At 48.8% G+C, this 27,890-nt stretch overlaps 1 protein-coding gene across 1 annotated transcript in view; it reads right to left on the minus strand.

Moving 5' to 3' along the window:
- EPAS1 (endothelial PAS domain protein 1) overlaps positions 1-27,890 on the minus strand; it is a 93,771-nt gene that overhangs the window by 37,197 nt on the left and 28,684 nt on the right. The window contains exon 2 of the mRNA XM_015094403.3: positions 4,359-4,549. Coding sequence (XP_014949889.2) covers positions 4,359-4,549 — 191 coding nt within the window. The remainder of the gene's footprint in view (positions 1-4,358; positions 4,550-27,890) is intronic.

Genomic DNA, 27,890 nt, shown 5'->3' on the forward strand with positions numbered 1-27,890 from the left:
ATTCTGACTGGTCTCCAAACCACTCTGAAGTGATCCTCCTGGGGCATACGTGCTTGGTGGGCAGTCACCCCGTAGTTATTATCGAAGGGGCTTCCCTTTCACACTGATTCTTCTCCTCGGGCTCTGCTGGGCCCTGGATGTGCTGACTGCAAACGCAGCCCCGTCAAGCCATGAGGAAACAATTTTTTAATGGTTTATCTGGCCATCAGCCCCACCTTTAAACGCCACCATCACCAGGTAGTAGGCTGGAGTTACCCTCACATCTTTGGCAGAGGGCACTGCGTCTTATCTGACCTGTGGGCCTCCCAAAGGGCCTTGAAAGTCCACCATTAGAAATGCATTTCTTTGTCCTGTACATGACTTACTGTCCTGTCTTACCTTTCTATATGACCCCTCATGACATACAGCACAGGGCTGGGGCAGCAAACACCTGCTGACGGGCCAGACTTAGCAAATTTAAGCTAAGGGAACGATCTGAACAAAGTGTCTCTAGAAGAGACTGTACACCAGGGGCTGTCAGCGATCAAGATCCCGGCATGAGTCAACATTTCAGCTCTTCTCCAACAGGACAGAAAGAGGCCTTGGTTTGGAGGGTGGTTGGGACAAGGGGGTGAGACAGAAAGAAAGGGGAGAAAGCCTGGGAAAAGAAGTCTGAAAGAGGGGCATAAGAAGACACCAGAAACCATAGCTGCCTCCCCAGTTTCACCTCTGCTCTCATTTTCCTGCATGAAAAGGTCATGGTAAAAAGCTAAAATCACTTGTCCCACATTTTAATGCCTTTCCCTTGGCAGTCTAGAGAGGAGGAAATCATCATCTCTTATTAAGAGCGATGTCTTCACAATGCAACTGCCAATGAATTAATCATAAACCTGACATTTGTCTTAGAAATGCTGCTTCCCATTGATCTCTAGCTCTTGTGTCAAATGAATTTGATTTTTCCCTCACGAGTGTGTGTGTGGGGAGCCAAAAATCAATTTCATAGTGAAAAGCCAATTTTGCATATTTACTGCTGTCGAAGGCCCTTCAAGTGCAGGAGTGACCCTCATTTGGGTACAGTTTGTGGGGCTCCTCTTGAAAGAGGATTTAAGACAATCAAGTGGCATTTCCACTGATGTTCCCGTCAGAATGTGTTCTGTTCTCAGCCCAGCGTGGAAGCTAATATCATAAAGCTATTGTTTCAGTTTGCTTCCTGTGATACAAATCTCAATCGGCCGCCGAGACTCCCAGCCTGAATTTCTCAGCGCTGAGGTTTCCTCTCCAACATTCCCACACAGAACAGCCTACTGTGAAAATCAAAGGGAAACGTGTTACTAAGTAAAGAAGAAACTTCTCTAAAGCAAAACCTGGTCTTTTTTAGCCTTTTGAACTCTGAGGTATGCAACCAGCTATTTCCTATCATAAAGGGAGCCAACATCGACGCTCACCTTTGTTAGAAATGCTTCCATCATGGATCTGTGGTTTATTTTGACTTAGGAAGGCTTGGCGACTCTGCATTTTGCTAGAAATTGCTAGAAGGTAGTAAGAGGACAGTAAGGGTTTACACTGGGTTTTCATTTACATCATTTTCCCCCAAAAGCCTATACTTATAAATCTTTTTCTTGATCATAGTTGGTTTTATCTCTAGGCTGTAACTTATTGAGAGCCTAATACATGGCAGCAAGAGGATAAGGATTTTTATATCCAACATCCTTGGACAGCACTGCAAGTGAGTACCGGCAGCCGCTTTGTGCAGCTGAGAAAATGAGCTGGAAGGGTGGTAAGGAGGTTTTCACAAGGCTGCAGAGAAGAAAGGCAGCCTGACTGAGGTTCTAGGGAAGCTCTAACTGCCCACAAATCCTGTACATCTTTTCGTTGCGCTGCAGGTTTTAAACAAGCAAAATATGATTAAGATTGTCTCACATTCAATTCCTAAAAACATCGTCAATAACTGGTCTAAAGAGTGTGTGGCAGCAACTGTGGAAGAGGGGGCACAGAGAGCCATCCGTCACCTCCTCCCTCAGGTGAGGCATGTTTTATGAGAACTGCTCCTTCAAGGACACCTGGACCAGATGACCAAATGTGGACACTTTTTACCCTTTTCTGTCATTTCTTTCCTCTGGACTGAGAGGACCAGAGCCAACATGCTGAGTGCTCCAGTAGGTCCCGGGAAAGCCCAGCCAGAGGGCAGGCACTTTGTGTCCACAACTTGCAACAGGCCCTGGGCAGGGATATGTGAGGTCTTGCTGTGGCCACCCTGGTCCCATCTCCCCAGGTGTGTCTGGACCACAGGGGGCTCTCGCCAGCACACTTGCAGGCAGACATGCTCAGAGCCTCTGACACACGTCCTGTCCAAGCCAACCCTGAACCACTGAGAGGGGGGTGGCTATGCACGGGAGAGCTTGGAAACCCAAGGCTGTGCACCGAGAGCAAGGGTAGAAACAGCCACTGAGTGTGTAAGGATCTCCTACAGACCCCACTGCTCAGGGCCAGCCCCCTATGCCTCCGTTTAACTTTGGTTCCCCACCAAGGAAGACCCCCTTTCTCCCCAATCACCAGGCCCCATCCACATCTTCAGGTGATGATAACCAAGTCTGCAGAATGCTCCTGCCCTCCGTGTCTCTGTTCCACTGGATTCAAAAGGACTTGAACTCCAGGTACTAAATGTGTGCCTTTGCAGCAAAGTTAACTTTTCTGTGCCTCACTTCTAATCATCTGTGAAATGAGCAGAAACATCCTCCAAACTGAAATTCAATCAGGATTAACGTATTACTCCTTTTGGGGACCCCTGTTGGTGAAGGAACAGGGGTGATGGTGGTGAAAGGAAGTAGTGATGAACCCAAAGAAATCAGTGTCTAAAAGTAGAATTTCATTTCGTGTCTCAGAGTGGAATTTCAAGTACTGGAACAGGGAAAATGAGATGCTTCTGGGTGTGGGGAAGGGGTCTCCGTTTAGTCCTTAAGTCCTCCACTCCCTGTTCTGCGCAAATGGAAAGATGATTCCAACACAGGCAGACACTGCCCTCACCTGTCCTAGAGGAGATGCTCCTTTAAAGGACACAGGTACACCCATGCCCTGCGATGGCACCTCCAGGCCTTGCACTTCAGTCCACGGTTCCCTTTCTCTGCAGCATCTAAGACACCACGCCTGCCATCACCTTGCACTGCTTCTTTCAAAGTATTTTGAGAGCAAGGTTTCACCCTGGGTTCTCTCCCTCCTGTCTGCTCTTTTCTGAGATGCTTTAGATTTTCAGGCCAGGGTTAGCCCTCCAACCCCTGGACCCACGGTGCTGTCATCCTATTTTCTGAAAGTCTTCCCCCCATATCCTTCCTGCGCTCCCGGGCCCAGAATAGCACATGGCGCTCCGGCTTCCCCGCCTCACAGTGGATTCCCTCTGTTCTGGGTTTCCTTCCCAGAATAGCCACTGCATAACAGGATGGCAGAGTCCACCCCGCTCCAAGGTACATGGCTCACTCGAGAAAACTGAAAACCAAGCATGAGAGAACTCCCCCTGCTGCCCCGCTCTGCTCACCACCTCGGACGTGGCTACTGACGGTGCCACAGCTGGGTGGGGGCGGTGGGCACAGAGGGGCGCAGCCCCCTGCCCAGTTCCCTTACAAAACTGGCAGACTAGAAAGGACTGACTGTCTATCTGTTAGATCTGATATTGGCAGAAGCCCCAGGCCTCCTCCTTCTGGTCTGGACTAACAGGAAATGGTATTCTGAAGAAGATGAACTCAGGCGGGAAAAGGTTTCGTGACCTTGAGACTTGCAGAGATAGCAGGGAAGGTGAGAATTCGTGGGTTCTGAGGGGAGATGGTTATCTGTCCGGGGCTCCCCAGCGTGGCTGGGCCTGTGCTTCACAGACATTATCTCAGTTTATTCTTAAAGATACCCCGAGCAATAAGTATTCTAACTCCTTTTACGGATAAGGAAACTAGGGGCACAGACGCTGAATAATCTGCCTGGCATCCTGGCTAGTAAGAGGGAAGGGTCACATGGGCACACCTCTGCCTTCTGGAGAAGGTGGCCGGCAGACAAACACTAAGATGTTCCCTGAAGGATTCATCCAACCTGGACTGGAGTGTGGAGCTGCCAGCCGAGGGCATGGCAACCGGGAGCCAGCGCCAGCGGCTCTCAGTCTCCCAGCCCTCTGTGCCCCCTCAGCTGCCAAGGCTTTGGCCCATGACTGTAATCACCGCCAAGGCCACTGCTGGAAAGAGGTGCAACAGAAGAGAACTAAATGCTATGACGGCGTTGCTGTGGGTGGAAGGTGTGCAGAGTGGGGGTTCCTGGGTGGCCTGTCAGCTCTGGCTCCTGCGTGTGAGAACTCGGGGGTCGGGGCGGGACAGAGGGAGGGGGCCCAGGGTTTGCGGCCTCACCGGAGGAGAGGAGCTTGTGCGTGCGCAGGAAGCTGATGGCCAGCCGCATGATGGAGGCCTTGTCCAGGTGTGAGCTCACGCTGTGCGGCAGGGGCAGCTCGTGCGCCAGCTCATAGAAGACCTCTGTTTCCTTGCTCCGCCGGCACCTGGCTGCATCTCGGGACTTCTCCTTCCTCCTCTCTGAGCTGCTCCTAAGTTGAGAGACAAGGGTTAGTCTCCAGAACATCACTGCCATCCCATCACACCCCTGGTCATGACACCCTCAGGACTCCCCCATCCAAGGCATGGCTAGACTCTCCCGCTGAGCTGATGTGGGCTCCCATCGGTCACCTGAGCCACAGGTGACAAAGAGCTCTGCCTTTGTGCATCTCGTGTCTGCTCAGCCGCCCTCCCATCCTGCACGCCGTGGAGTCCACACCAGGGCTTCCAGTGGGTGAAGTCTGAGCAAAGACTTGCTGGTTAAGTCAATCCGCTGACAATGCCCGGGGGTTTTTGGGGACTGAGGTGAGTGCCCAGGACAAAGAGGGAAGTGGGAGGAAGCTGGGGCCAGTGGCTTAGATGGCTGTGTCAAAGCCTCTGGGGAACAAGATGAAGAACTGCTTCTGGATAAAATGCTGAAACAACTGAGCCCAGTAGTGGCCCTTAGATTCCATTTCCTATCAGTGATTTCCATCACAAAAATTGAAAACGCCACTAGAGCCCAGGAGCAGTCAACCAGACGGACACCTATCTGTCTGATGTCCTAAAGCACACACCTGTCAAGGGTTCAAAAGGACCAAGCACAGACACTCTTCCTCTCCGATCTACCAGCATAGGCTTCCAGTCAGTCGCATCTCCCTTCTCCTTTCAGGAGAAAGGTCCACTTGCCAGTGCTGCACATTTATATTATTTAAACTGATTAGCCTCAGTTTTCTCATCGGTAAAATGATAATACAGCACTTGCCCCACAGAGTTAATGTTGAGGACTGAATGTGATAACACGTGGAAAATCTTTAGTGCCAGGGCTCTCCCGATGGTAAAGCAGTGTTAGCTAATAGTAATAACAAATTTGTCCATGAAGAGATGAGCATGAGAGCAAAAACATTACAAAAGAGTACAGCAGAATCCTATTTTCATGGAAATATATGTATTATACATAACACCTCTTATATAGGAAAAATCTAGAAATATACTAAAATACTAACGACTATTGCTCTTACAGCTACCCTGTTTATGGTGCCTACTACATCCCAGGGATTGGGTTAAGCACCACGGCACTGGCTCCTCTAATTCTCACAACTACCCTTGGAAGTGGTTATTATTGTCCCTGATTTACAGAGGAGGAAATGGGTCGACAGAGGCTAGGCATCGTACTCCCTCCTTTATTCACGGGGGTTCATTCCAGGATTCCCAGAGGATGCCTGAAAGCACCAACCGTCCAGGAGCCCTGCATGTACTGTTTTGCCCTAGACTAATGGGCAGGTAGCATATACGGCACCAACACACAGGACAAAGGAATGATTCACGTCCTGGGTGGGACGGCAGATTTCATCATGCTACTCAGAATGGCATGAGACGGAAAACTTAAGAATTGTTTATTTCTAGAATTTTCCATTCAATATTTTCATCCTGGGGTTGACTGTGCGGAACTGAAATCGCAGAAAGTGAAACCAATGATAAGAGGGGATGGCCGTTAATTCACCTGCAGCCTCTAAGACAGCCTCTAGGTAGGGAAGTGGGACTCTACACCAGGCATCTGGGCCCCAAACTGTAGACTCTTACCCACTAACAATGTCCTGCCCCCCATCTTCAAAAATGTTCACAGTGTCAGGTCAGTGAGGTGAGGAGGAGATTTTTTTTTTAAGTGCTTATCCATATTTTCTTATGTTTCTATAAAATACCTATATTGCTTGTTTAATAAACAAGTGTTCAATGATGCTCATAGCTCTCAAGGCCTCACCCTACCAGCTCCGGCTTGCTCTGTCTATCCTTTCTCCTGAGAGTTCTAAAACCAAAGGTTACTTCTCTTTTTGTTTGGCTTTGCAGACTGAAATCTGGACAGAAAAAAAAAAAATCAGTATTTTGGAGATTCCCCAAATGTTGACATGCCGTCTCTCAAACCCCTCAAGATCTGGGGCAGAGGCACTGTTTTGACTTTACAACATGCTTTATTTTAAAAAAACAGAACATCCAACTCCTTGGATGGATTAAGCATCGTAGATCCAGAATGCAAGAAGAAACTCCAGCACCTCTTGATGTTCTGGAAGAACCTTCTGAAAAATTGTGAAACGGGTGGGATCGTTTTTCTTGCCCTATCTCCCTTTTCCGTTTCCTTTACCAAACCTGCTTCCTCCGCGCCCCGCCCCTTCCCCGCTGACTTTCAGCTGTTGCAGCGCTAGGCCTAGCACCCCGCCCATCCTCACACCCATCCCTCAGAGCCTGCCCGTAGGATCATTCTGCTCTACTTCCAGCCAGTAGTGGCAGTTTGTATACTAGTCCCTCCCAGTTGCCTTTAAATCCTGACCTCTGACTGTGGAGCACAAGCGGTTGGTCAAGGTTTGCAGGAGTCCTGGCCCAGGAAGGGAGGGTGGGAAAGAGGCAGGATGCTGTCGCTGTGCCCGCCGCACCTGTGTGTCACGACAGCAGGTAAAGGACGGCCGGTGTCTTTAGGACATGGACTCCACTCTCTAGCACCTACGTTCACGCTTTCTGAAAAAAGCATCATCAACACATGATCAGCCATTCGAAGCCTCTAGGGAAAGCCTGGGCTTTCCTGGTGGCTCAGTGGTAAAGAATCCACCTGCCAATGTAGGAGATGCAAGTTTGATCCCTGGGTTGGGAAGATCCCCTGGAGAAGGAAATGGCAACCCACTCCAGCATTCTTGCCTGGAAAATCCCATGGACAGAGGGACCTGGTGGGCTACAGTCCATGGGGTCGCAAAAAGCACTGGACACTCCTTAGCGACTAAACAACAACAGCAACAAGAGAAGGCCCCCTGAGTGAGACAGACACCAGCACAGGCTGTGACCTTCAAGCCAAGATCCGCACACAGTGCTTCCCTTGGCCATCACCCTTTCCTTGAAGTGGAAGAGCAGACAGAGAGGAAGAGCCAGGGAAGGAAAAGGCTGTCTGGAGTTGGCGCTCTGTCCGGCAATGGCCTTTGAGATTTGGCTCCTACTATGTTCCCTTGGCTGCACAAATGTTTACTGACACTTTTATGTTGGATGCTGCACTGAGAACCCTACACACAGTACCTCATTATAATCCTCTTAACGGGACATGTGAGATGGGCAAGGCAGGCACTGCTGTTGTTCCCATTTCACAGATCTGGAAACTGAGGCCCTGCCAGGTTAAGTTACTAACCTAGGACAGTTCAGCTAATTAGCAGCAGGGCTAGGACTAGAGCCCATCTCTTCTCAGGCTAAAGCACACTCTTTCTATTTCTTAATGGTAGGAGATAGTGGCTTTAGCAAAAATAAACAGCAAAGTCTTAACATTGAGAAAAAGAAAGGTTGAGAATCTCACACAGACTCCTAGTTTAAATGTCTGAGCTCCACTTCAGGTACCTTGTTTTTATAGTAGTGCTTGGGGACCAGCATGACTTTAATTGGATTATCTAGTTAACCTTGACACAGCCCAGAGATATCTGTCTAATGTTGACTCTTGGAAGAACAGACAAACGTGTAGCACTGCCATCATTGGATTAGCAACATGAAGAATTACAGTTAAGTGTGAAGGTAAGACCTGCCTTGACCCAAATGAGGCACCCAGCTGACCTCACCCCATCAACCACCGTTTGGGCCTCTCAAGCCAACAGACCAAGGAACGGGAAGTTAGGAGGACTGGTTTTAATACACTGGTTAATACACTTGTATTACTACTGGTGTTAATACACTGGCAACCCATTATCTTGCTATCTGATGTTGAACAAGGAAATGCATTCTCAGTGCCCTGATGGCCTCACCTGTGAAATGGGAGCCTTCTCCTGTCTTCCTTGTCAGGATCAAGTGAGACGAGTATAGAAGGGATGGGAGTACTAGAAAGCTCTCCATGGGATACTAATGACCCCACTGCCAGGCTAATCTGAGCACTAGTCGCAGTCAGACTTCGGCCCTACAGCTGCTGGTCGCCAAGTCACCACTGTGACCGCAGTTCCCTTTGTTGGTCAGGCTGATTTTGACCAGTTTGTTGGGTCATGTTGCTGGTCCTTCTTAGATCAATGAGGCTTCATGTCCTAAGGTGCATATGCCTTATTTTCTCTCCCTAGATGGGTCCTAGAATTCCCCACAAAGACCAGAATTTTTTTTTAATGATAATCCTAGACATGCCATGTTACAATTCTCTGGTTTGTTTATTTTTTGGTAAGAATATATTTTTATCTAAGTTTTCCAGATCATCAGCTCATCAGAAATATATTTCTCACTCCAGTTTCTCTTTCTACAAAGTCCCTGCTCTCACCCTTCTTGGTGGCCTTCCTGTGACCATGGGGTGGTCTTGTATAATATGTGGTATATGGAATATATAATTTGAACATGGCCCTGGTGGACTGTGTCCTCATGCAGACCCAGAAGTATTTACTGAGCTCCCTTCTGGGCCTCGTGGCCGAGATGCACAGTCCTTGTCCTCAAGGAATATGCAGTCTGATTGGGGTGCCAACTTGAAACATCCCTGTTAACCAGACAAATAAGCACAGACAAAAAGCACAACAGGTGGTTAAGATGCGAGACAAGCTGGTGGCCACAAGCAAGGTCAAGGCAGGCTCCCCAGGGAGGCAGAAGTCCAGCTGATTCCAGAAGGTCAAACGGCAATACCCTCACAGTATTTGAGGGGTGTAGAGAGCACTTTTTTTTTTTTTTTACATGTTATCTCATGTGAGTCTCATAAAATCCCTGAGAAATAGAAATCACCATCCTCATTTAATAGATGAAGTAGAAATGTAGACAGATGAAGTGACTTGCTAAAAACATGGTCTCAAACCTAGTTCTGGGTTCAAGGTCAACGTTTTTCCACTGGCAGCCAGGAAGCTGTTATTTGCTGTCTACTTTTGGAGAAGGAAATGGCAACCCACTCCAGTATTCTTGCCTGGAGAATCCCATGGATGGAGGAGCTTGGTGGGCTACAGTCCACAGGTCGCAAAGAGTCGGACACGATTGAGCGACTTCACTTTCACTTTCAATATGGACCAGGCTGTGTTAGGTATTTTCCCACCAACTGGATGTCCATATATACAACAGGAAGGAGAGAGGGGGGCGATATGGAAAAGAGACAGTGACATAAAGATTCCTTGGTGGGGTGGGAGGAGAGGCTGCCTTAGGTGAGCATCCCACTCACCTTGGGAAAAGACCTGGAACCTTAGGAGTAGGATTAAGAACCAATTGTTGTTCTGACTCATTGAGACCCCTGGACTGCAGCACACCAGGCTTCCTTGTCCTTCACTATCTCCCATAGTTTTCTTAAATTCATGTCCATTGAGTCAGTGACGCCATCCAACCATCTCATTCTCTGGCTCCCCTTTCTCCTCCTGTCTTTAATCTTTCCCAGCCTCAGGGTCTTCTCCAGTGAGTCAACTCTTCAGGTGGCCAGAGCTCAAAATGAGTGTGAGTAGGAAGAAGGGGAATTGGGGCAGGATGCAGGCTGCATCACTCAGGGCTGAGAGTCTGGTGCAGGGCCATCAGAAGCGGCTCCGTGCTGCTCCGTAGAAGCCGCAGGTTCAGCCTATATGATTGTCTCTCTTCATGCTGCAGCTGGAGACCAAGCAGCGTCTCTCACTTTGGGGGGACATTTTCATATACACAAATGTATACTCTTTCCAAGCTCAAATCTCAAATTCTGAAACATTCGACCTCAACTAAGGGAAACAACCAGGCAGCCAGTCAAAACATAACACAAAAACGACTGTCCTAAAGCTTCAGTGGGTGCATGCTACAGGTTAAACAGGGAGAAAGCTCTTTGCCCAGAGCTTCATTATCTTAAAAAGTCTCTAACTTTGGAGACATTGCTCTAAGCCTGGCTTAGGGATCCCTACTTAAGTCAGTAATGGAACCATTATTAGCCTGGCCTGGGGCCCCTGAGATGTCACCCTCTACACCAAGGGGGCTGGTGGTTTAGTTAGCCATAGTCTCCTGACCTTTAGCGTGATTAGGGTTCCCATGACTAATGCCTGTAGGCCATCAGGGTGTCAAAACAATATACCTGTTCCCTGTAAGGTTAAATGGCTTAGAAGCAGAATGAATTTTTAGCAGGTTAGGGAGAGAGAGACTGAAACTAATTGAGCCGGCTTGAATCAGTCTATTGGCTGGTGGTGAAATTCTAAGCTGGTACCAATTTGCAGGAGGCTGTAAATGGATGAAACAAAGGTCAAATGCAACGGGGAGGGTGTCCCTTCACTGAGGCTGCACTGCTGCTGCATGAGGGGTGCCTGAAGGGAGGAATGTGCTCCAGATCCCAGCAATCAGGATCCCACCCAGGAGTGGCTGCCCTACACAGAGGGGTTGACGGCTTCATGGATTAAATCAGAGCAGAACCAAAGCTGGTGCTACTCAGTCTCGGCCGCTCATGGCAATCACCAGAGAAGCCTCAAAAAATGGATGCCTGACCTGGCATCAGGGGTTTTAAACCCTGCCCTGTGATTCTCCTCTGCAGCTAGGGCTGGGAACCACCACTGCAAAGTAGTGCCTTTAAAAATGAAAAGGCTTTTTTTTTTTTTGGTGGAAGAAAAAAGGAAACTGATATTTATTGAGCATGGGGGCTAGGTGCATTTCATAAACATTCTCCTCTGATCCTTACATTATGCAGCAGTACTGGTCCCAATTTTGCAGAGCAGTAGATCTCAACTTTAGCCTGCAGGAGAATCACTTGGAGGGCCCGTTAACAGATTTCTGAGCCTGTGATCATGGGTCTCCAGAGGACTGAAATAAGTGCAGGTGTACTCAAACCTAACCACATCTCTTCTCCTATCATGGACTGTGTCCACACTCATTATGCACAACAAATCTCAGGTAACCGTCGTAAACCAAAGTTATTTTATCTAGGAGCTCATGTGACCATCAGTGCCCCAGAGGTATAACTGACCGAAAGAGGGAGGTGAAAACAAGGAGACAGATTTGAATCGAGGCTACATACAAGGCAGCAACTCTCCAATACAGCCACCTGAGGAGAAGGCACAAACTTTACTCTAGTGAAATGGCCATTTGTTGTTGTTGTTTAGTTGCTAAGTCATGTCCAGCTCTTTGTGACCCCATGGACTGTAGCCCACCAGACTCTTCTGTCCATGGGATTTTCTGGGCAAGAATACTGGAGTGGGTTGCCATTTCCTACTCCAGGGGGTCTTCCCAATCCAAGGATCGAGCCCACATCTCCTGCATTGGAAGGTGAATTATTTATCATTGAGCTACCTAGGAAGCCCTAAATGATCACTGCACTAAGTGTTTTAGGAGGTCTTTAATGGCAACCCACTCCAGTATTCTTGCCTGGAGAATCCCCTGGACGGAAGAGCCTGGTAGGCTACAGTCCACGGGGTCGCAAAGAGTTGGACACGACTGAGCGACTTCACCTTTAGAAAGGACCTCAGAGCCACACAAATCCATCATAATACTTCAGAGAACTAACTTCATTTCAAACTGCAAACAGTATTATCCTGTTTAACCACCCCTTTTAGTCACCAGACTTGGCTGTAGATGGATCTCAGTTGTTTGAAAGAATAAAATATGCCCTCAAAGATAAGGCCTTGCCACAATTGAAGGTATTGAAAAGAATGGCCTTTGGCTCTGAAGGCAATTCCAAAGGAGTGGCAAAAATGCTTTAGAAGAGGGTGGTTTGGCCAACTTTCTGGATGTGTTCTGATGTTTGCCTAGAGGCAGTAGTGAAGTATAGGGGACTCTATGACATAAGTTATATATTATATAGGAGAGGAAAAGGCATCAAAATTATCCAGGTGAAACAGAAGAAATTAAACAAGCAAATTCAGTAGAAACTGGGCAGATCAGACAGAACTTGACGAGGGTGGAAGGCACTATTCACCCAGCAATATGCATGCTTCAGGGAGAAGACTGGCCTCTGCCTGAAAGAGAGCACAGGCCAACTGGGAGGTAAGACTAATACTCCAGACTGGGGCATCAAAAGCCCTGAAAGAAGGGATACAAAGAAGAGAGGAGGGCTGCAGAGGCAACAGAGCCCTGCCCCTAAGGAGGGATCCTGGAAGCGTCTCACTTCTCAGCCTCCCCACCACCCCTGTCTTGAGGCTAAGTCCCGAGGCTGCCCGACCCCTCCGATGGTCTGTGCCCGGGGAGACAGGGCCTGGACTGCATTCAGCACTGACAGTAATGCCTGGGGCCCTCCCAACCTGGCCCTCTAACGGTCAGACCTGCTCAGGGCCCACTGGAGATGCTTATCTGGTGGCCTCCTAGGCCCCAGGCAGCCTTGGGGAAGCGAGCAGCAGACCCAATTACCAAGCAGCTCCGTAGGCACAGCCCATCTGGGGCTCCAGATAACCCAGCTCCTCACGTCATCTGAGGATACGTGCAGTCCTCAGCCCAGCTGGGAAAAGCATGCGTGCACGGGAGCAGCAGTGACAAGCTGGCTCTATGCTGAGCTTCACCAAGCCCAAGACTTAGCGTCGTTCTCTGCTCAACACATTGCATTTGCATCACTCATCACAGCTTACAGCGCACTTTACACATTAATCTGTAAATCTCACCCAGCAGGGCACAAAGAGCAGGTGCTGTTATTTCCATTTTAGAGATGAGGAAAACAGAGGCTCAGAAAGGTACTGGAATGTGTGGAGCTGGAACCAAACCCCTGAGCTCTGTTTCCAGGACACATAACAGAGCCCATTGCCAAGAAGCACTAGATGGTTCACACGACTGGAAACAGACTTTCATTATGCATTACCATCACATAACCTAGTTTAAGATAACACTTTTAAAAAAGGCTTCAGTGGAAGTAAGGGTATTGCACATTTAGTGCAGGCAATTTTGAAAACACAAAAAGTACAGAGAAAAAAATTGAGATCTCATTGGACACATGGCTTGTTACTTAACATTTATTACATTTTGGAGAACTCTCTAAAGATACTCCTAACAGCCAGCAATGTCATACTGTCTGGGTGGATCACAATGTGCTGGACTGTAGATCAGAGTATGGCTTCTAATTTCTAGCTGTTATAAATAACACTATCATAACTACCTTTCTATCAGGTGTTGGCTCTTAATTTATATATTTTTTTATGATATAAGGTGACACATACCCAGCTTGCTGCCAGCTCCCCATGACTTTCTCACCATGATCGCCTGTGGAAGTTGAAGAGATGAGTTTGGGAGCAGCATCTTCGAGACCACAGCTGCCATTACTGAATGCAGAGCCCCAGAAGAGGTGCTGCCACAGGGAGACAGCCGGAGAAGCACAGCGGGGTGTGCACTGTCTCAGCAGCTTTCCCTGTCCTCTGACCGGCTCTCTGAGGCTTCCTCTTTCCCTCATGCCATGCCCAGTTTAAAACATCTGAAGAGAGGTGACTAATTGAACTGGAACTAGAGAATCCAGTTCTGCAAAGATGGCCACTCCTGCTGGTCAGTAGGAACTCAGCCCCAGTGTGAAAATAAGGTGTTATTTCTGTCTGCCCTGATTGCATCATGTCCCGTGCACCGAGAGAGAAGACTCCCCATAAAGAGGGAGGAAAGTGAGCAGCCACAGAGCAGCTGCCTGGCTCCCTACTGGTCTCTCCGGCCTCCGATGCCCACTTGTGCCTGCCCTACTGCACCGTGTAGACTCCAGCTGGGGGACTAATTAATCCCAGCAAGCTGAGGGGCTGCTGCTGCTGCTGCAGCTAAGAAAGAACCACATGCAACACTTGTCCCTTGCTGAAGAACTCTCACCGCACCGCCTCTGATTTAATCCTGAAACAACCTGAGGAGGTAGGCCTGTATCAGCCCCATTTCACACATGAGGAAACAGACTCCAAGGATGTTCGTGATGTGCCCTGTGTCACCCAGCAATGGAGCCAGCACTCAAGCCTACCATCTGACCCCAAATCCCATACTGTACTGTTGGTGGCAATCGGGCAACCTTCCCCAAAATGCCCACGGGCAGATCTCTCTCACGGGTTCAGAAGGTTTAGCTGTGTCGGGGTGAAGCCTCTACGGATGTTTAACGTGATGAGTCTTGGCTGGGATGCAGCAGAGGGAACGTCATTCTCACCCTCTCGTCTTAGGCCAGTCTCACTAGTCCCACAATAACCATCCAGGCCCAGTAGGATCCCCTTTCTCTGCTTGGAGATGTCTGCTTCACAAAGACAAAAATTTCCTACTTTGCTATCACCATCTATAGACACCAGAAAAGACTAGGGTTTCCCTGGTGGCTCAGATGGTAAAGAATCTTATCTGCCTGTAATGTGAGAGCCCTGAGTTCGATCCCTGGGTCGGAAAGATAGATCCCTTTGGAGAAGGAAATGGCAACCCACTCCAATATTCTTGCCTGGGAAATCCCATGGACAGAGAAGCCTCGTAGGCTACAGCCCACGGGGTTGCAAGAGTCAAACACAACTGAGCAACTAACACTTTCCCTGGCTTTCTGCACACACACAGGTTACACATTCCACTCTTGCTACATGCTTTCCCTTGGTGCCACTTGCCCACACCCAAGCTGGTACCAGATCTGATCAAGGGTTTTCCCTAGGGCTTCTCTCTGTCAGCAGTCTACTTCCTCTGAATCCCACAAGCTTCCAACAGCACAATCTGTGGTTTGGCTCCAGCCATTCTGCCTAGGCAGCCATCCTGTTCCTACAACACTGCCTTCAACTAAGAGAACTGATAGAGACATTGCACGGCAGAGGGATAAAGAAAAAAAAAAGCCCTGCCCTAGATGTAAAATGATCCTGGATCATTTTACATTTGTATAGAAAAGCCAGCAAGACTGGGAAACCAGTCTTGCCTTCTCCTTCACCAGCATTTCCCCAGATCATTTGCCTCCTCCTTCCCCAGCAGGAGGCAAGCACTTACCCTGGAGGTAGTGGGAAGCAGCTTACTGTCCCCACAGAGCCTAAGACCTAGCCCTTCTCCTCTACTCCCCACACCTTTCCTGGAGGACGTGCTCTTCATCCCTCGGTTTGTCTAATCGCACTCATCCTGCAGGACCTCCCCAGGGCCAGTTTCTCCAGGAAGGCCTCACTTACGATGACCTCTCCGCCTCCCAGTTCAGAGACCCTGCGTCGCATCATCAGGCCCTGGGTTGCGCTCCACTCACTTCACTTCCGTAGCCTTTGTCCCCTCACTGGAACCACCATTCTGGAGGGAAAGGACCCCACCATCTGCTCCTCTGGTGTGCTCCAAAGCAAAAACAGTACAGAGTAGTAGGAACTGGAGACATTAGATAAAAACCGCTTAAATGATTTCCATTCTGTGAATTCTTCAAAATTGCTCACTGTTCTATATCATTCATGAAAACTCTAATCCAATTCTTAATTAGAATAAAAGATTTCCATCTAAGAAGAGCCCTAGTGCAGAGACACTTCAAGATGTTTGTGTGTTTCCCCAACTCTTTGAATCAGAGTTGAGGTCTGAACTAGCGCGGCTGATAGCTGCCTGTGGAGTCACACAGAGCAGCACTTCTCAGACCCAACTCTGCCCACAAAGCACCCCAGGATCCTGTTACAATGCAATTTCTGACTCGCAGGTCTGGGCTGGGGTCTGAGGTTCTACATTTCTAACCACCTCCCAGACGATGCTAATTCTACTGTCCATGACCACAATTTAAATAGAAAGAGACCCAGGGACACATGAGACCTGGAGACCAAGGACGTGAGGGAGATACCGACGTCTGGCTGGGCCAGCGCTACCCAGAGATGCCGTCCTTATCCATCCGCAGTCACCTGAAGTCTAACAAGTCAGCTCTCCTCTTCTGCCAGGAAGCATCTGACTTTTTCTGTTTCTTGGTAGGATTTCATCAAGCCCTACTTTGGAGATCCTCTCCTCCTTCACATCTTCACCACTATCATCTCATCCGTTCTTGTCTCTTAAAACTCCATCCCTTGGGGGGCAGTTCCAGCCCTACTTCCCCAGACACTTCCCCGGCCACTCTCACTCCCTCCTCCAAGGCACCTCCCGCCCACATTTCTCACTGGCCCTCCTTAAAGGTTTCCCAGTCTTGCTGGCTTTTCTACACAAATCTCCTGCTGCTATAAGACTGCAAGAAAGTGCCTTGGGGGTGGGGCACAGACACAACATCGTCTACTTCAGTGTATCCTTCAGGGAACCTTGGACCACGGCAGACAAGTAAATATCTGCTACTCGACTTTAAGGACAATTCAAGTGTGCCCTTTACTCATCTCCTTTCCCTCTCAGGGAGGAAAAGAAAGTGATCCCGGCTGTCTTGGCCTCCATCCCCAGTCCTGGGCCTTGCTTCTCTCCGGGGAGCTGCAGCTGGGCAAGCCTAGACTGTGTTTTGTTCTCCGAGGCTCCTCTCCCCTTAAGGGAAGAGTTAAAGCACTGGGAAGGCTGCTTCCCACTTGGAAATCTCCATTTCCTCATGCAGTGTGAACAAGAGAACATCTATGATCAGAGGCTGAGCGAGCCAACTGCACAGGGAGTGAACGCGCCCTGAATGGGGCTGCTCTAACGCCCGCCAAGTCAAGTCATTAAGATGCCATCCCTGAGGTACAGCCCCCAGCGTCACCTCAAGATAGTCCCTCAAATCTTGCCGGCAGAGGGGATGAATGGGGAGCCCAGAGCCTGCTAAAAGCAGGCTCTTTCATGAGCAGGGGGGGCCAGGACCTCTGCACTGACACCATGGTGGCGGGGTGGGGGGGTGGGTGTGTGGCTGGGGTGCTGCAGAGGAAGCAAAGAAGTCCTCTTGCCCCTCTACTTCCCCTCTCACTACACAGAACCAAAACCAACCCCCTGCTCTACAGCGAGTTGCCCAAATGATTGCTCCTCAAAAGGCAACCAAGGAGGGGGGAGCGTAGGGGCAGCGGGGGAGGTAATAACATTAGAGAAAATATGCACAATGCCAAAAATAATCACTGTGTCATGAGAAAACAGAACTGGGCCGCCTCGGGGGCCAGGCTGGGTATATTCAGGAAGGAGGGGGCAGAAATTCCCCTGGCAGTGTCGTCAGACATTCTGGCTGAAAAAAAAAATTTAAAAAGCCCCAAACTGGAACAGACAGTGGTCAGGGTGAACTCAAGTACAGAACATGATTTTAAGGGTTGGTTCTCTCCTCTTTATTTTAGACACTTCAATTTCAAAGAAAATAACATTTGTTCAGACTTCTAATCAGAACTGATGCCTGATCAGTTAATAGTGAAATATCCACAGGATTTGCCTTACTAATCCCAATTTGACACCAGAACTTGTGGTGCCTGGTATTTAAAGTATTTCAGAACAGCAAGGGTGGGGTGGGGGGAGGCACAGGTTCTGTCATTCCTCCTCTGATTCCATACCCCTTCTAGCCTCCCTGGTGATAGAACGGAGAAAGCAAAGACCAAAAAAAAAAAAAAAAAAACAACCAAAAAACCGGAAAGACAGAGAAAGGAACCCAGAGAGAACTCAAGATCCTTTCTCTTTAGAACCACAATTTTCAGCCTGTTTACATGGTCACGTTAAGTCCCTGCTTTGTTCATTTCTGCCTCCTCATACTATGATGTGACATGAGATAGATATCCATGCATGTTTAAGAAAGCTACGTTGCATTTTTTGTACAAAAATCATCAAAAACCATGGGAAATGCCAAAGAGTCTTCCTCACATTACTATCGTGCTCTCAAGTGATAATATTGAGTAATTTGGGAAATACGTTGTGTTTTTTTCCCCCCAGCCACCACTTTTTCTCTCCACTCATTCAGTAAGAATTTGTGGATCCCTTTTCATGTGCCGGGGCTGTGAGCAATAGAATGAAAGATGGAATGGCCACACCTGACCTCAGGGAGCCTGCAGAGAAGTGAAGAGTCAAGTCCTGAAGGAACGGCCTGGGGGTCAGCAGATGCCATGGGAGTTTGCGTGGAGAAAGTCTGTAAAGCTGGACAACACGGGGAGAGCCTGTCACTGAAGGCAGAATTTGAAGGAGGAGCAGATAACAGGGAGGTAATCATGAAGGCAGGAGGGGTGAGAACAAAGATACTGCTGGGGAGTGAACAGGGGCGCCAGGGGTCAGGAGACATACTGGAGGTGGGTGCAAGGCCGGAAAAGTCCAAATGGGGGATAACTTCACTCAGCACACAGGGCTGAGCGGCCAAGCACAGAGGAGGGCTGTCAACGATAATAAAGCTGCTGAGTCGGTAACCACCTGCCCGACTGACCAGTTAGTGGTTGACCTAGCAGGTGGTGGGCAGTGTAGAACCTGGCCTGGACCCCTCTTCTGCTGGTTGTGCTTCTGCCACAGTGGACAGCAAATATGAGAACCCTTCTTCCTTGGGAGCAGAGCCAGGGGAAACAAGTCCCTTTGTTAAGAGCTCTAAAAATGGCAGCAACCCTTGGGCCACCATGTGCGGGCGCCTCAGTCCAGCCCGCAGAGACTTCGGCAGGCATTCTTGCTGAACAGTTAGTCAGACACTGCCCATGGGACAGAAAACAAACTTGAGCAAGGTTGCATGCCTCCTCGGGCTCCAGCGGTGTTGCATTTGTTTTCAGACTTTAGCCCCTATCCTCGAGCTGTTTTCCCTTGCCTCTTACCTCCTTGACCACGGGTCAAGAAGAATACGCTTCCAACCAGATCTCAGAGAGGACCAGCACAGCAGCCCACCCCTGCTTTCCCCAAGCTATTTCAGCATGTCATTCCCCTATTTAAAAAAACAGGGGCAGCTCCCTACTGCCCTCACCTTGACGTTCAAGCCGTGGATGCCCCTCAAGGTCTGTGCAGCAAACCCCTCTGCTCCAACCAGACTGCACTCTGTACCACTGCCCACAACTCAGCTCCCTGCCTGCTGCCCAGTTCTTTTTTCCTTACCTGAAATGCGATCCCTCCTTTCCCACATTCCAAACCCTGTACTTTCAGAACCAACACAGGCCCAGCAGCTCCACAGAGGTTTTCCTGGCCACACTACCCAGTCTGCACTGATCTCCCCTCTCCTGCCGGCCCTGAGCAACCAGAGAGTTGAGTTGTTTCACTTAACTACAAGTGAGCATCACCTTAGTATTCCCTGTCTTAAGGATCTTCTCTGAGGGCAGATGCAAAATGTCAAGAGTTCATGTATCAGAGGCTGGGGCTGCCTCTTACCCCAACAACAACAGCTTCGTCCAGCTCTTTCAGATACGGTATGGCGAGCTGGAGTGAAGGCTAAACCGGTGTGATCCCCCGCAGTGGGATTAGGGCGGCAGAGCTACAGTGCTCTGCTGCTTTCCGGGTAGAAAGTGGGTTAATAAAGAGGCGTGAGGGTGGCTGCATTCATCACCGGGTTACTTAACATCCAATGACTCCCCGCTGTTCCCGGGGACCAGATCCTCATACCCTCGGGACGTTTTCATATGGAGCTGCTGGCTGTGCCCGTGTCCACATCATGTTCAGTGTGCCAGACGCCAGGCAGCTTTCACTAACACCGGTGAACAAGCCTGGACAGAGGCGGCCCGCTCCTTCCTCGGCCCCCTGCCCCTCCCCCTCCCTCCTCTTCCCTACCCTCCAGATGAGCCCAAGGAGGCTTCTGCCTCTGACCCCACCTCCCAGAGACAACAGAGTGATCTGTTGCCAACACCACCATCACCCAAAGTCCTCGTGTCACATGTGGACATGCCCTTTCGGCAGTCAGATTTCTGGCAGGGAGGATGCTGGAGCTTGGCCAGGGTTCCACCCGTTCGGTGATGTAAAATAGAGGTGAGAATACTGGCCAAACCAAAAAAAAGGAAAAAAAGCTACTAAACACAAAAACCCTAAGGGGGGGAAAACCCCATTAAAAACCCAATACAATCTTAAAGGCAAGCAAGAAGGGTTGGAGAATGACCTACACTTTGGAATAAACCACTAGCCCACACTTCAATCTTTAAAAATCTTGTCCCCTAACCTCAATCCTGCCCCCTAACATACCCACCCCAACGTACACACACACACCCCAGACTAGGAGAGGTTAACAGAACCCAGCTGCTCTCTTATCTGGCTAGTCTGCTAATGGCAAATCTCTGGTACTGAGATTCTACAAGTGATTTCTGCAAATCACTTTAATTAGAGATAATGTCATTTTTACTTCATTATCCAGCCTAGCAGTCAAAGAGAAACAAGTCAATATTATTTCTGTGAAACACCAGTTCTGCCCTTTAATGCTGACAGGTGACAGGGAACCGAAACTCCTGCCTACACCACTTTTCAGGAGATTTTGGTCAAAAGACTGGGAGGTTAACCCTTGGTATCCTGGGCCGAGCAGAGCACCCCCAGCAGCCTTTACCCCAGAGACTCTAAAGCAAAGGCTGGTCTCTGTGTCTGGGACGAGGGCCCCCTGACTGCAGCACCGTGTGACGCCCGGGCAAGCGAGTGGGGCAGCACACTGCTACCTCCACTTTGTGGGAAGCAATCATTAACATGTGAGTCAGCAGCCGAGAGAAGACTTTAAGCCCAAGGGAAAAACAGCCCCAAGTCCCTGTAGCCTCAGAGGCCACACTGGGTTTGATTAAACCATTTGAAGATTAGCTGTGTGTGGGAGGCCTGAGTGGCTATGTAGTCCTGGCAGCTCTCATGGATCCTCTCAGCTGTGCCCGTGCTGACTCCCTCAGTCGTGTCCGACTCTTTGTGACCCCACGGACTGCAGTCCGCCAGGCTCCTCTGTCCATGGGAATTCTCTGGGCAAGAATACTGGAGTGGGTTGCCATTTCCTCCTCCAGGGGAATCTTCCCAACCTAGGGACTGAACCCAGGTCTCCCGCATTGCAGGCAGATTCCTTACAGTCTGAGCCACCAGAGAAGCCCAAGAATACTGGAGCAGGTAGCATATCCCTTCTCTGGGCCAGGGTCGGGGGGTGGGGGGGGTGGGGTCTTACTGACCCAGGAATTGAACCAGGGTCTCCTGCATTGCAGGCCTGGGACATTTCAAATCCTGCTGCCACATTGGAGGAGAAGATTTGTTTCTCCAGAATCAAGTAAGAAATGCTCTTTGCTGGGTATCTGTTTACGGCTGCTGCTGCTAAGTCACTTCAGTCGTGCCCGATTCTGTGCGCCCCCGTAGATGGCAGCCTACCAGGCTCCCCCATCCCTGGGATTCTCCAGGCAAGAACACTGGAGTGGGGTGCCATTGCCTTCTCCGTCTCTGCTTACTAGTTTCTCCTAATTATTTAAAAATGCCAGATGCAGCTCTGGTTTCATTGGAGTGACTTCTGATCGCCTTCGAGATTGTGAGAAACCTGCTTGCCCTACACCCACCAAACTGTACAACTCTGGCACGTAGGAGAAGTCCTGAAGCACCCAGGGTTCTAAAAAGCACCATCACTGAGCTCAGAGAGCAAGGACTCCTTTGCATTTTAGCCTTCTGTCAAGAAGTGTGGCTCTTTGGAATTTAAATCCCATCTGGCATTTTTGTTTTGTGAGCTTTTGTTTTCACTGAGTCAACATTTACTGAGTGCCGGCTCAGCGCCAGCCTTAGGGGATACAGGAGGAAATATGGGTCCCTGCCCACAGTGAGCTGATGGTCTAGTGAGGGAGATGGACAAGTAGGTCAGGGTCTAGGGCCAGACAGACAGCCTGGGCTTGGGGGCGCAGATGTTTCCTCTGTGACACCGGGGCAAGTCACTGAGGTTTCTCTAAACCTGTGTCTTGTAAAAACAGTTTGTCTCAAAGTCTCTGCCTCCTGGGCTCTTGTGCAGAATAAGTGTTACATATGTGCAGCACGCTTAGAATCATGCCTGACATGTAGGGTTGACTCTGTTGCTGCTGAAGTCAATAAACAGAGCTCTGGGAGCACAGAGGGTGCCCTGACCTAGGCGAGGAGAAAGGGAGACCTGTAGAAGGCTTCTCAAGGAGACAGTTAGGACAGACAGGAGTGAGCCAGGTCAAAGAAGGGGTGAAGGGGTTCCTGACAAGATGGGCCAGAACCAGGCCTCGTAAAGAGGGCTCAACTCAGGTTTGGGAGCACAGGCCTTAACCAATTGGGGTCGACCCAGAACAGGGGGATTGTCCCTCCCGAGGTGTCCCAAAGTGCCCTCAGTAAGAAGCAGAAGCCTGGGTTAGCAGAACCATGGGGCAACCCTGTTGTGGCATTTCTTCTATTTTCACATTCCTAGCGCTTTGACAATGAGATGATTGTGTGGATATTACAAGAGGTGATTATCTCCATGGGTGCTGACCCTGTTCTGGCGCAAAGACCTTGCCTCGCCAGAGCCAAGACTTGTGAGGTCACTGCTAAGTTGTCGATTCTAGAGAACCTCGACAAACCTCAAAGCCACCAGGGGAATCTGCTCTTGGCAGGATGGCTTATTTTAAAAGACAAGCTGCAGTAAACAGGTGCAGGACAGGAGGCAGCCTGTACATGAGGCACTTTCAATTCAAAGGGCTGTGTACTAAACTTCCCCACGTGCAGGGGCTGGTGAGGGGTCAGAGAAAGGCAGCCTCCCCATGAATCAGCAACCGACATCCACGCTGCTGGGTGCCACGAAGCCCTGGTCCCGCAGATCCTCTGTGGGACTGGGGGTGTGCAGGGCACTTCCTCCCATCACAAGGAGAGGGGAGCACAGAGCTGATGGCCTCTGTCATGATTAAAGCCTGAAGGTGGAAACTTGGAGGAAAAGTTTCAAGGAAACAAAATGTCACCAAGTCTTCTACATGTTACAACAAACCCAGGCATCACAAACGTTCCAGGACCTCAAGCAGAATGTGTTGAGCAGTTACACATTCCTAGCTGGATTTAAGTCCTCCTGTGAATGATTCATCTTGATGTCCAGCGATGAGCTTCTTGGCTATGAGGAAAGGAGAGCGAAGGAGATGAAAATGTCTGATAATCCATGTGAGGCAAGTAGAGGTTACAGAGATAGCCAGTAGTGTTTTCTCTTTGGGAAAGTTTAACAGACACCTTATTATTCTTTCTTGGAAACAAAAATAGAGAGGAGCATAGGCCAGTGAACAGGCAAGGTCTCGGGGAAAAAGCTCATCTTAGTAGGAGGCCTCCTTGGCCCTATTACCTTTCGGCCACCAGGTTTTCTTGATTATCTTCCTGTTCTTCTCCAGGCCTCCCCTTTCCTCACCCTGGGACAGCCTACATGCTCTGCTCCTGCCTGGAAAGGACCCAGAGTGGAGGCTGAGTCCTAGGAAAGTCAGCACATTCTGGAAACCATGTCTCCCCTGCTGCTGTTGTCTAGCACCCAGATGACAATCCCCAAACCAGCGTCAGTAGCCAACTGTAGGACTCTGCTTTTGGACATGGCCTAAAAAGGCATCACTGACTCGATGGACGTGAATCTGAGTGAACTCCGGGAGTTGGTGATGGACAGGGAGGCCTGGCGTGCTGCGATTCATGGGGTCGCAAAGAGTCGGACACGACTGAGCGACTGAACTGAACTGAATCATTCAGGAAGGATTTTTGGAACTGCCCTTATTAAGGAAAAGAAATGTAATATGTAACTTGACTGAAAAAAATCCAGGAAACTCCAACACTCTATCGAGTTCTTAAGACATTTTCTTCCCCCCATAATCCTTGGCCAAGTTCAAAGGTGAGCACTTTCCCAGAGGCTCATTAGGAATAATGTTTATTTCATACATTTGGAGGTTGCAAAGTTTGATTCCATCTTGCTTATTTGGGGAAAAAAATAACTTTTTTATGAAAGGAAAGGAGGGGGTGGGAATGGGGAAAGAGACAAGGGTACGACTGGGGAGAGAAGAAAGGTGCCTGGAGTACCGCCTGGAAGGCAGACCCGGCTTCTGAACCATTTTCACCTCTGGTTTTCTCTGAAGGGTTATAACAGCAAGTCACCGCCCCTTCCACCCTCCTAGACCTCCTGACCCCATCTGTCCTCTCTACCTTGGTGGGTGCCTATGTTGAGGTGTGTTTTGATGGCAAATACAATACACCACAGAGGGTGGTATATAAATGAAATGTACTGATGTGTTGTGAGGGTTTGTGGTCTGCTCATCTGAAGCCAGGATGCCCTGAACTGGCCTATCAAGCCAAGCCATCACTGACCACTTGGGTGATGAGCAGGAATTCTCAGTGACTAGTTGTTGGCCGGCGGGGGGTGGGGGGGTGTTCATGTTTGTGTTTCATCTGTCCTTTCTATCTCGCTTCCTTTCTGCGCTTCTAACTGGCTTTGCCACCTCCCATGTTTGCTTAGCGAGGAGCAGGGGGGGAAGGGGTCACTGTGGGGGAATGGATGTACCTGGTATCTCTACCCATCCTATCTGCTGACCTGACCTGGCCTCCACTCATCCTCCCAGGCCCACTCAAGCCCTCAGCTCAACCCTTCCAGCAGGAGGTGCCCCTAGTCTCCTGGCCAGGGTAACCTTGCTGTCTATATCAGTCTTTTGGCACCATCAATATGCCAAGTATTTTAAGTTTCCTGTCGCCTGTGTAGGCCAGGGTCACTAACGGTCTGGTCTGCATATCCACCTTAAGACATTCTAACATGTATACTATCATGTAAGAATTGAATCGCCAGTCTATGTCTGACGCAGGATGCAGCATGCTTGGGGCCGGTGCATGGGGATGACCCAGAGAGATGTTATGGGGAGGGAGGTGGGAGGGGGGTTCATGTTTGGGAATGCATGTAAGAATTAAAGATATTAAAATTTAAAAAATAAAAAACTAAAAAATAAATAAATAAATAAAGAATGTCATGTAAATAGAAAAAAAAAAAAAAAAGAAAGAAAAGAAACTATGAGATAGTAGGGCTGCAGGAGGCAGTTTCCTCAAAACCTAAGTTTAAACACTGTTGGAGAGAGTGGACCTAGAGTCTCCAAGGCATGGAGTGAGGAACCTTAGGAGCAGAACTCATCTTTGATAAGGAAGCTTGAGGAATACTACGCTTTACCAAAGCTGTGGCTGGAGAGCTCTGCAGGGCCACCTCTGTGTGCTGCCCTCTAGAGGAGGGGCTGAGAACACCACTGGGATGCCCCGGCTGTTAAGAGCTGAGGAGTCAGATGAATTGACACAATGTTCTACCAGAACTATGTTCTACCACAATGACCAACCAGGACCACATGGAAAATCAGTGTGAGCCTCTTTACAGTTTTAGAACAAATTTTTTCTTTGAGCAAGGAGTTTTACAGATCTTACTCCCTCTAAATCCTAAATAGGTAATTTTTTTTTTTTAAGTGAACCATTTTTAAAGTCTTTACTGAATTTGTTGCAATACTGTTTCTGTTTTAAGTTTTGGTTTTTTGCCCATGATGCATGTGGCATCTTAGCTCCCCGACCAGAGACTGAATCTGCACCCCCTTGCATTGGAAGAAATCTTAATCACTAGATCGCCAGGGAAGTCCCAACTGTTGTTTTTCCACAGTTCAACTTTAACTTAAATATTAAGCAATTTAACTTAATTGTTTACTTGTTTATTTAACTTAAATATGAAGCAATGTTTCAAGCTTCAGAATTCTGCGATTTGATAAACAAGGCTGTAGTCTCTGTGGTTCTACAGATTGAACTGATGGTTGCTGTGGAATCTCTTGACTATTTTGGTCTGCTCTAAACTCTCTATTTCTATTCTGTTACACCCATATAACCAAGTTTTTAATTTCTAATATTCTGTAATTCTCCAGTACTATCCTGAACATTAATGTCCTCTCCTCATAGATTATGGCTTCTTGAGGGTTATTACCTTTTCTCTTTCCCACCATGCTTAGCACAGTACTGGATACCCAGAAAGCTCTTCATATAAAATCATAGAATAATAGAATTTTAGAATAACTAAAATATTAGCATTTATTCATTCTGATCCAGTTCAAATGAGGAAACTGAGGCCTGGAGGTTGTCAGTCACTAACTCAAGGTCAGGACAGTCCCTCCATTTCTGGTCTTGGAGCTAAAACCAACTTTATGAACATTAAAACATACCCTCTGACATAGTACTAGAATGACTCTCAGTCTGCAGTCAAGGAAACAGAGGCACAGAGTGCCTTATCCCAAATGTCTCGTTAAATAAGGGCAGACCAGGGCTCGAATGCAGGCTATGTGGCTCTGGGACTACTGTGTTGACACCACTCTACCCCGCTTCTCCTCTGCAGAAGCCCTAAAGCCACTCCCCCCACTTCCCCGTCACGGCATCCACCATCTCCTGCCGTGGCTGCTTGTCCTCCCCATTCCCAGTCCCCACTAGACTGCAGCTCCTATGGGTGGAAACAGAGATGTCTCCTTCTCCCTTGATCCTTGATCCTCTGGGGTCTCCAGCCCTGTGCCTTCACTACAGTGGATGTTTGTTGACTAAAACTCTAAGAAAATGCAACTACAGTGTGCTAGACTAGATAAAGCAATTGATTTCTTCCTCTTAAAATGCTTAGCAAAACTTTAATACTTGTTTTCATGGAGAAGATAGGAATCTATTAGGAGTGCAAATACCTTTGCCAAGCCCTCTCCACCCTGGCCAAATGTTGCCCAATTCTTGCACAACTATGAAGTCCTGTGGGAGGTTTATACCACCGCCCGCCCCCAGGCAGGTGACCCAGCCACTCCTTTCTGCAGCCTATTCATGGTTTTTATTCCCTTATCCTTTTAACTCTGTACAGAAAACTTCATCCTGGCCCATGACTGAAGTTAAACCTCTCCAAGAAGTCTTATTTCCCTGATATTAGGCAGTTGGGACTGGAAGCCAATGTGAAAAGCATATTCGCCACTTTTGGGCTCTTTCCAGTCCTCTGAGCTTCTCCTGGGAGCTGCGGGTGGAAGTCAATCCAGCAATGACTACTGGATTCAAGGATTTCCCAAACCCACACAGGAGAGGAAACTGGGCTATCCCCAGGGGCCACCAATGCCTGGAGGGAGCTGCCCCTATCCCAGCAGTGTGGAGTCATTCCCATTTCTCACTGAATGTCACTCTTTTCTCAAATATTCAAAATAGCATCCGTGCTATTCCAAGGCTGCTCCTTATGAAGACTAACTGAGCCCCAATTTTATAATTTTCTTAGATGGAAATAATCACTACAGCTCAGCTATTTTCTCTCTTCAGGATTAAAATGGGGTGGAGATGAGAGGCTTTCATTAACCTTGTACAGAGCTTTTTCTGTTTCTTCTATATTTGGTGTCCTTGTTTTAAAAGTCAAAGGCCCTAACACAAATTCTGAAAACGATGATGGTAATAGTATTTTGCCTTTCACCCATGCAGTGGCTATGGATAACTGCAAGTAAGACATTCTGGAAGTGAAGGTGCACATCCCGATGGAGTTTTTCTGTAGCAGGAGGCCAAACAGAGAAAATGGTTATGGAACTTATCCTCCAAAACCTTCCTGATGCCACTGGTCCACAGACCAGGATGCTCTTGCTGAGAGATGGAGAGGCTGACCAGTGACTACACAGTCACCCCCGACTGACCTGATTCACCTGGATTCTTAGATGGACTACCAGGAGGGTACCACCCAAGTGAATCATGTCATCCTTCACCTGCCTATCAGACATTCTTACATCGAGACTATGAGCGCATTACCATGAAGGAAGCACACCCTCGGTGCCTCTCCCA

Source organism: Ovis aries, chromosome 3 (assembly GCF_016772045.2).
Source record: "Ovis aries strain OAR_USU_Benz2616 breed Rambouillet chromosome 3, ARS-UI_Ramb_v3.0, whole genome shotgun sequence".
NCBI classification, from domain to species: Eukaryota; Metazoa; Chordata; class Mammalia; order Artiodactyla; family Bovidae; genus Ovis; species Ovis aries.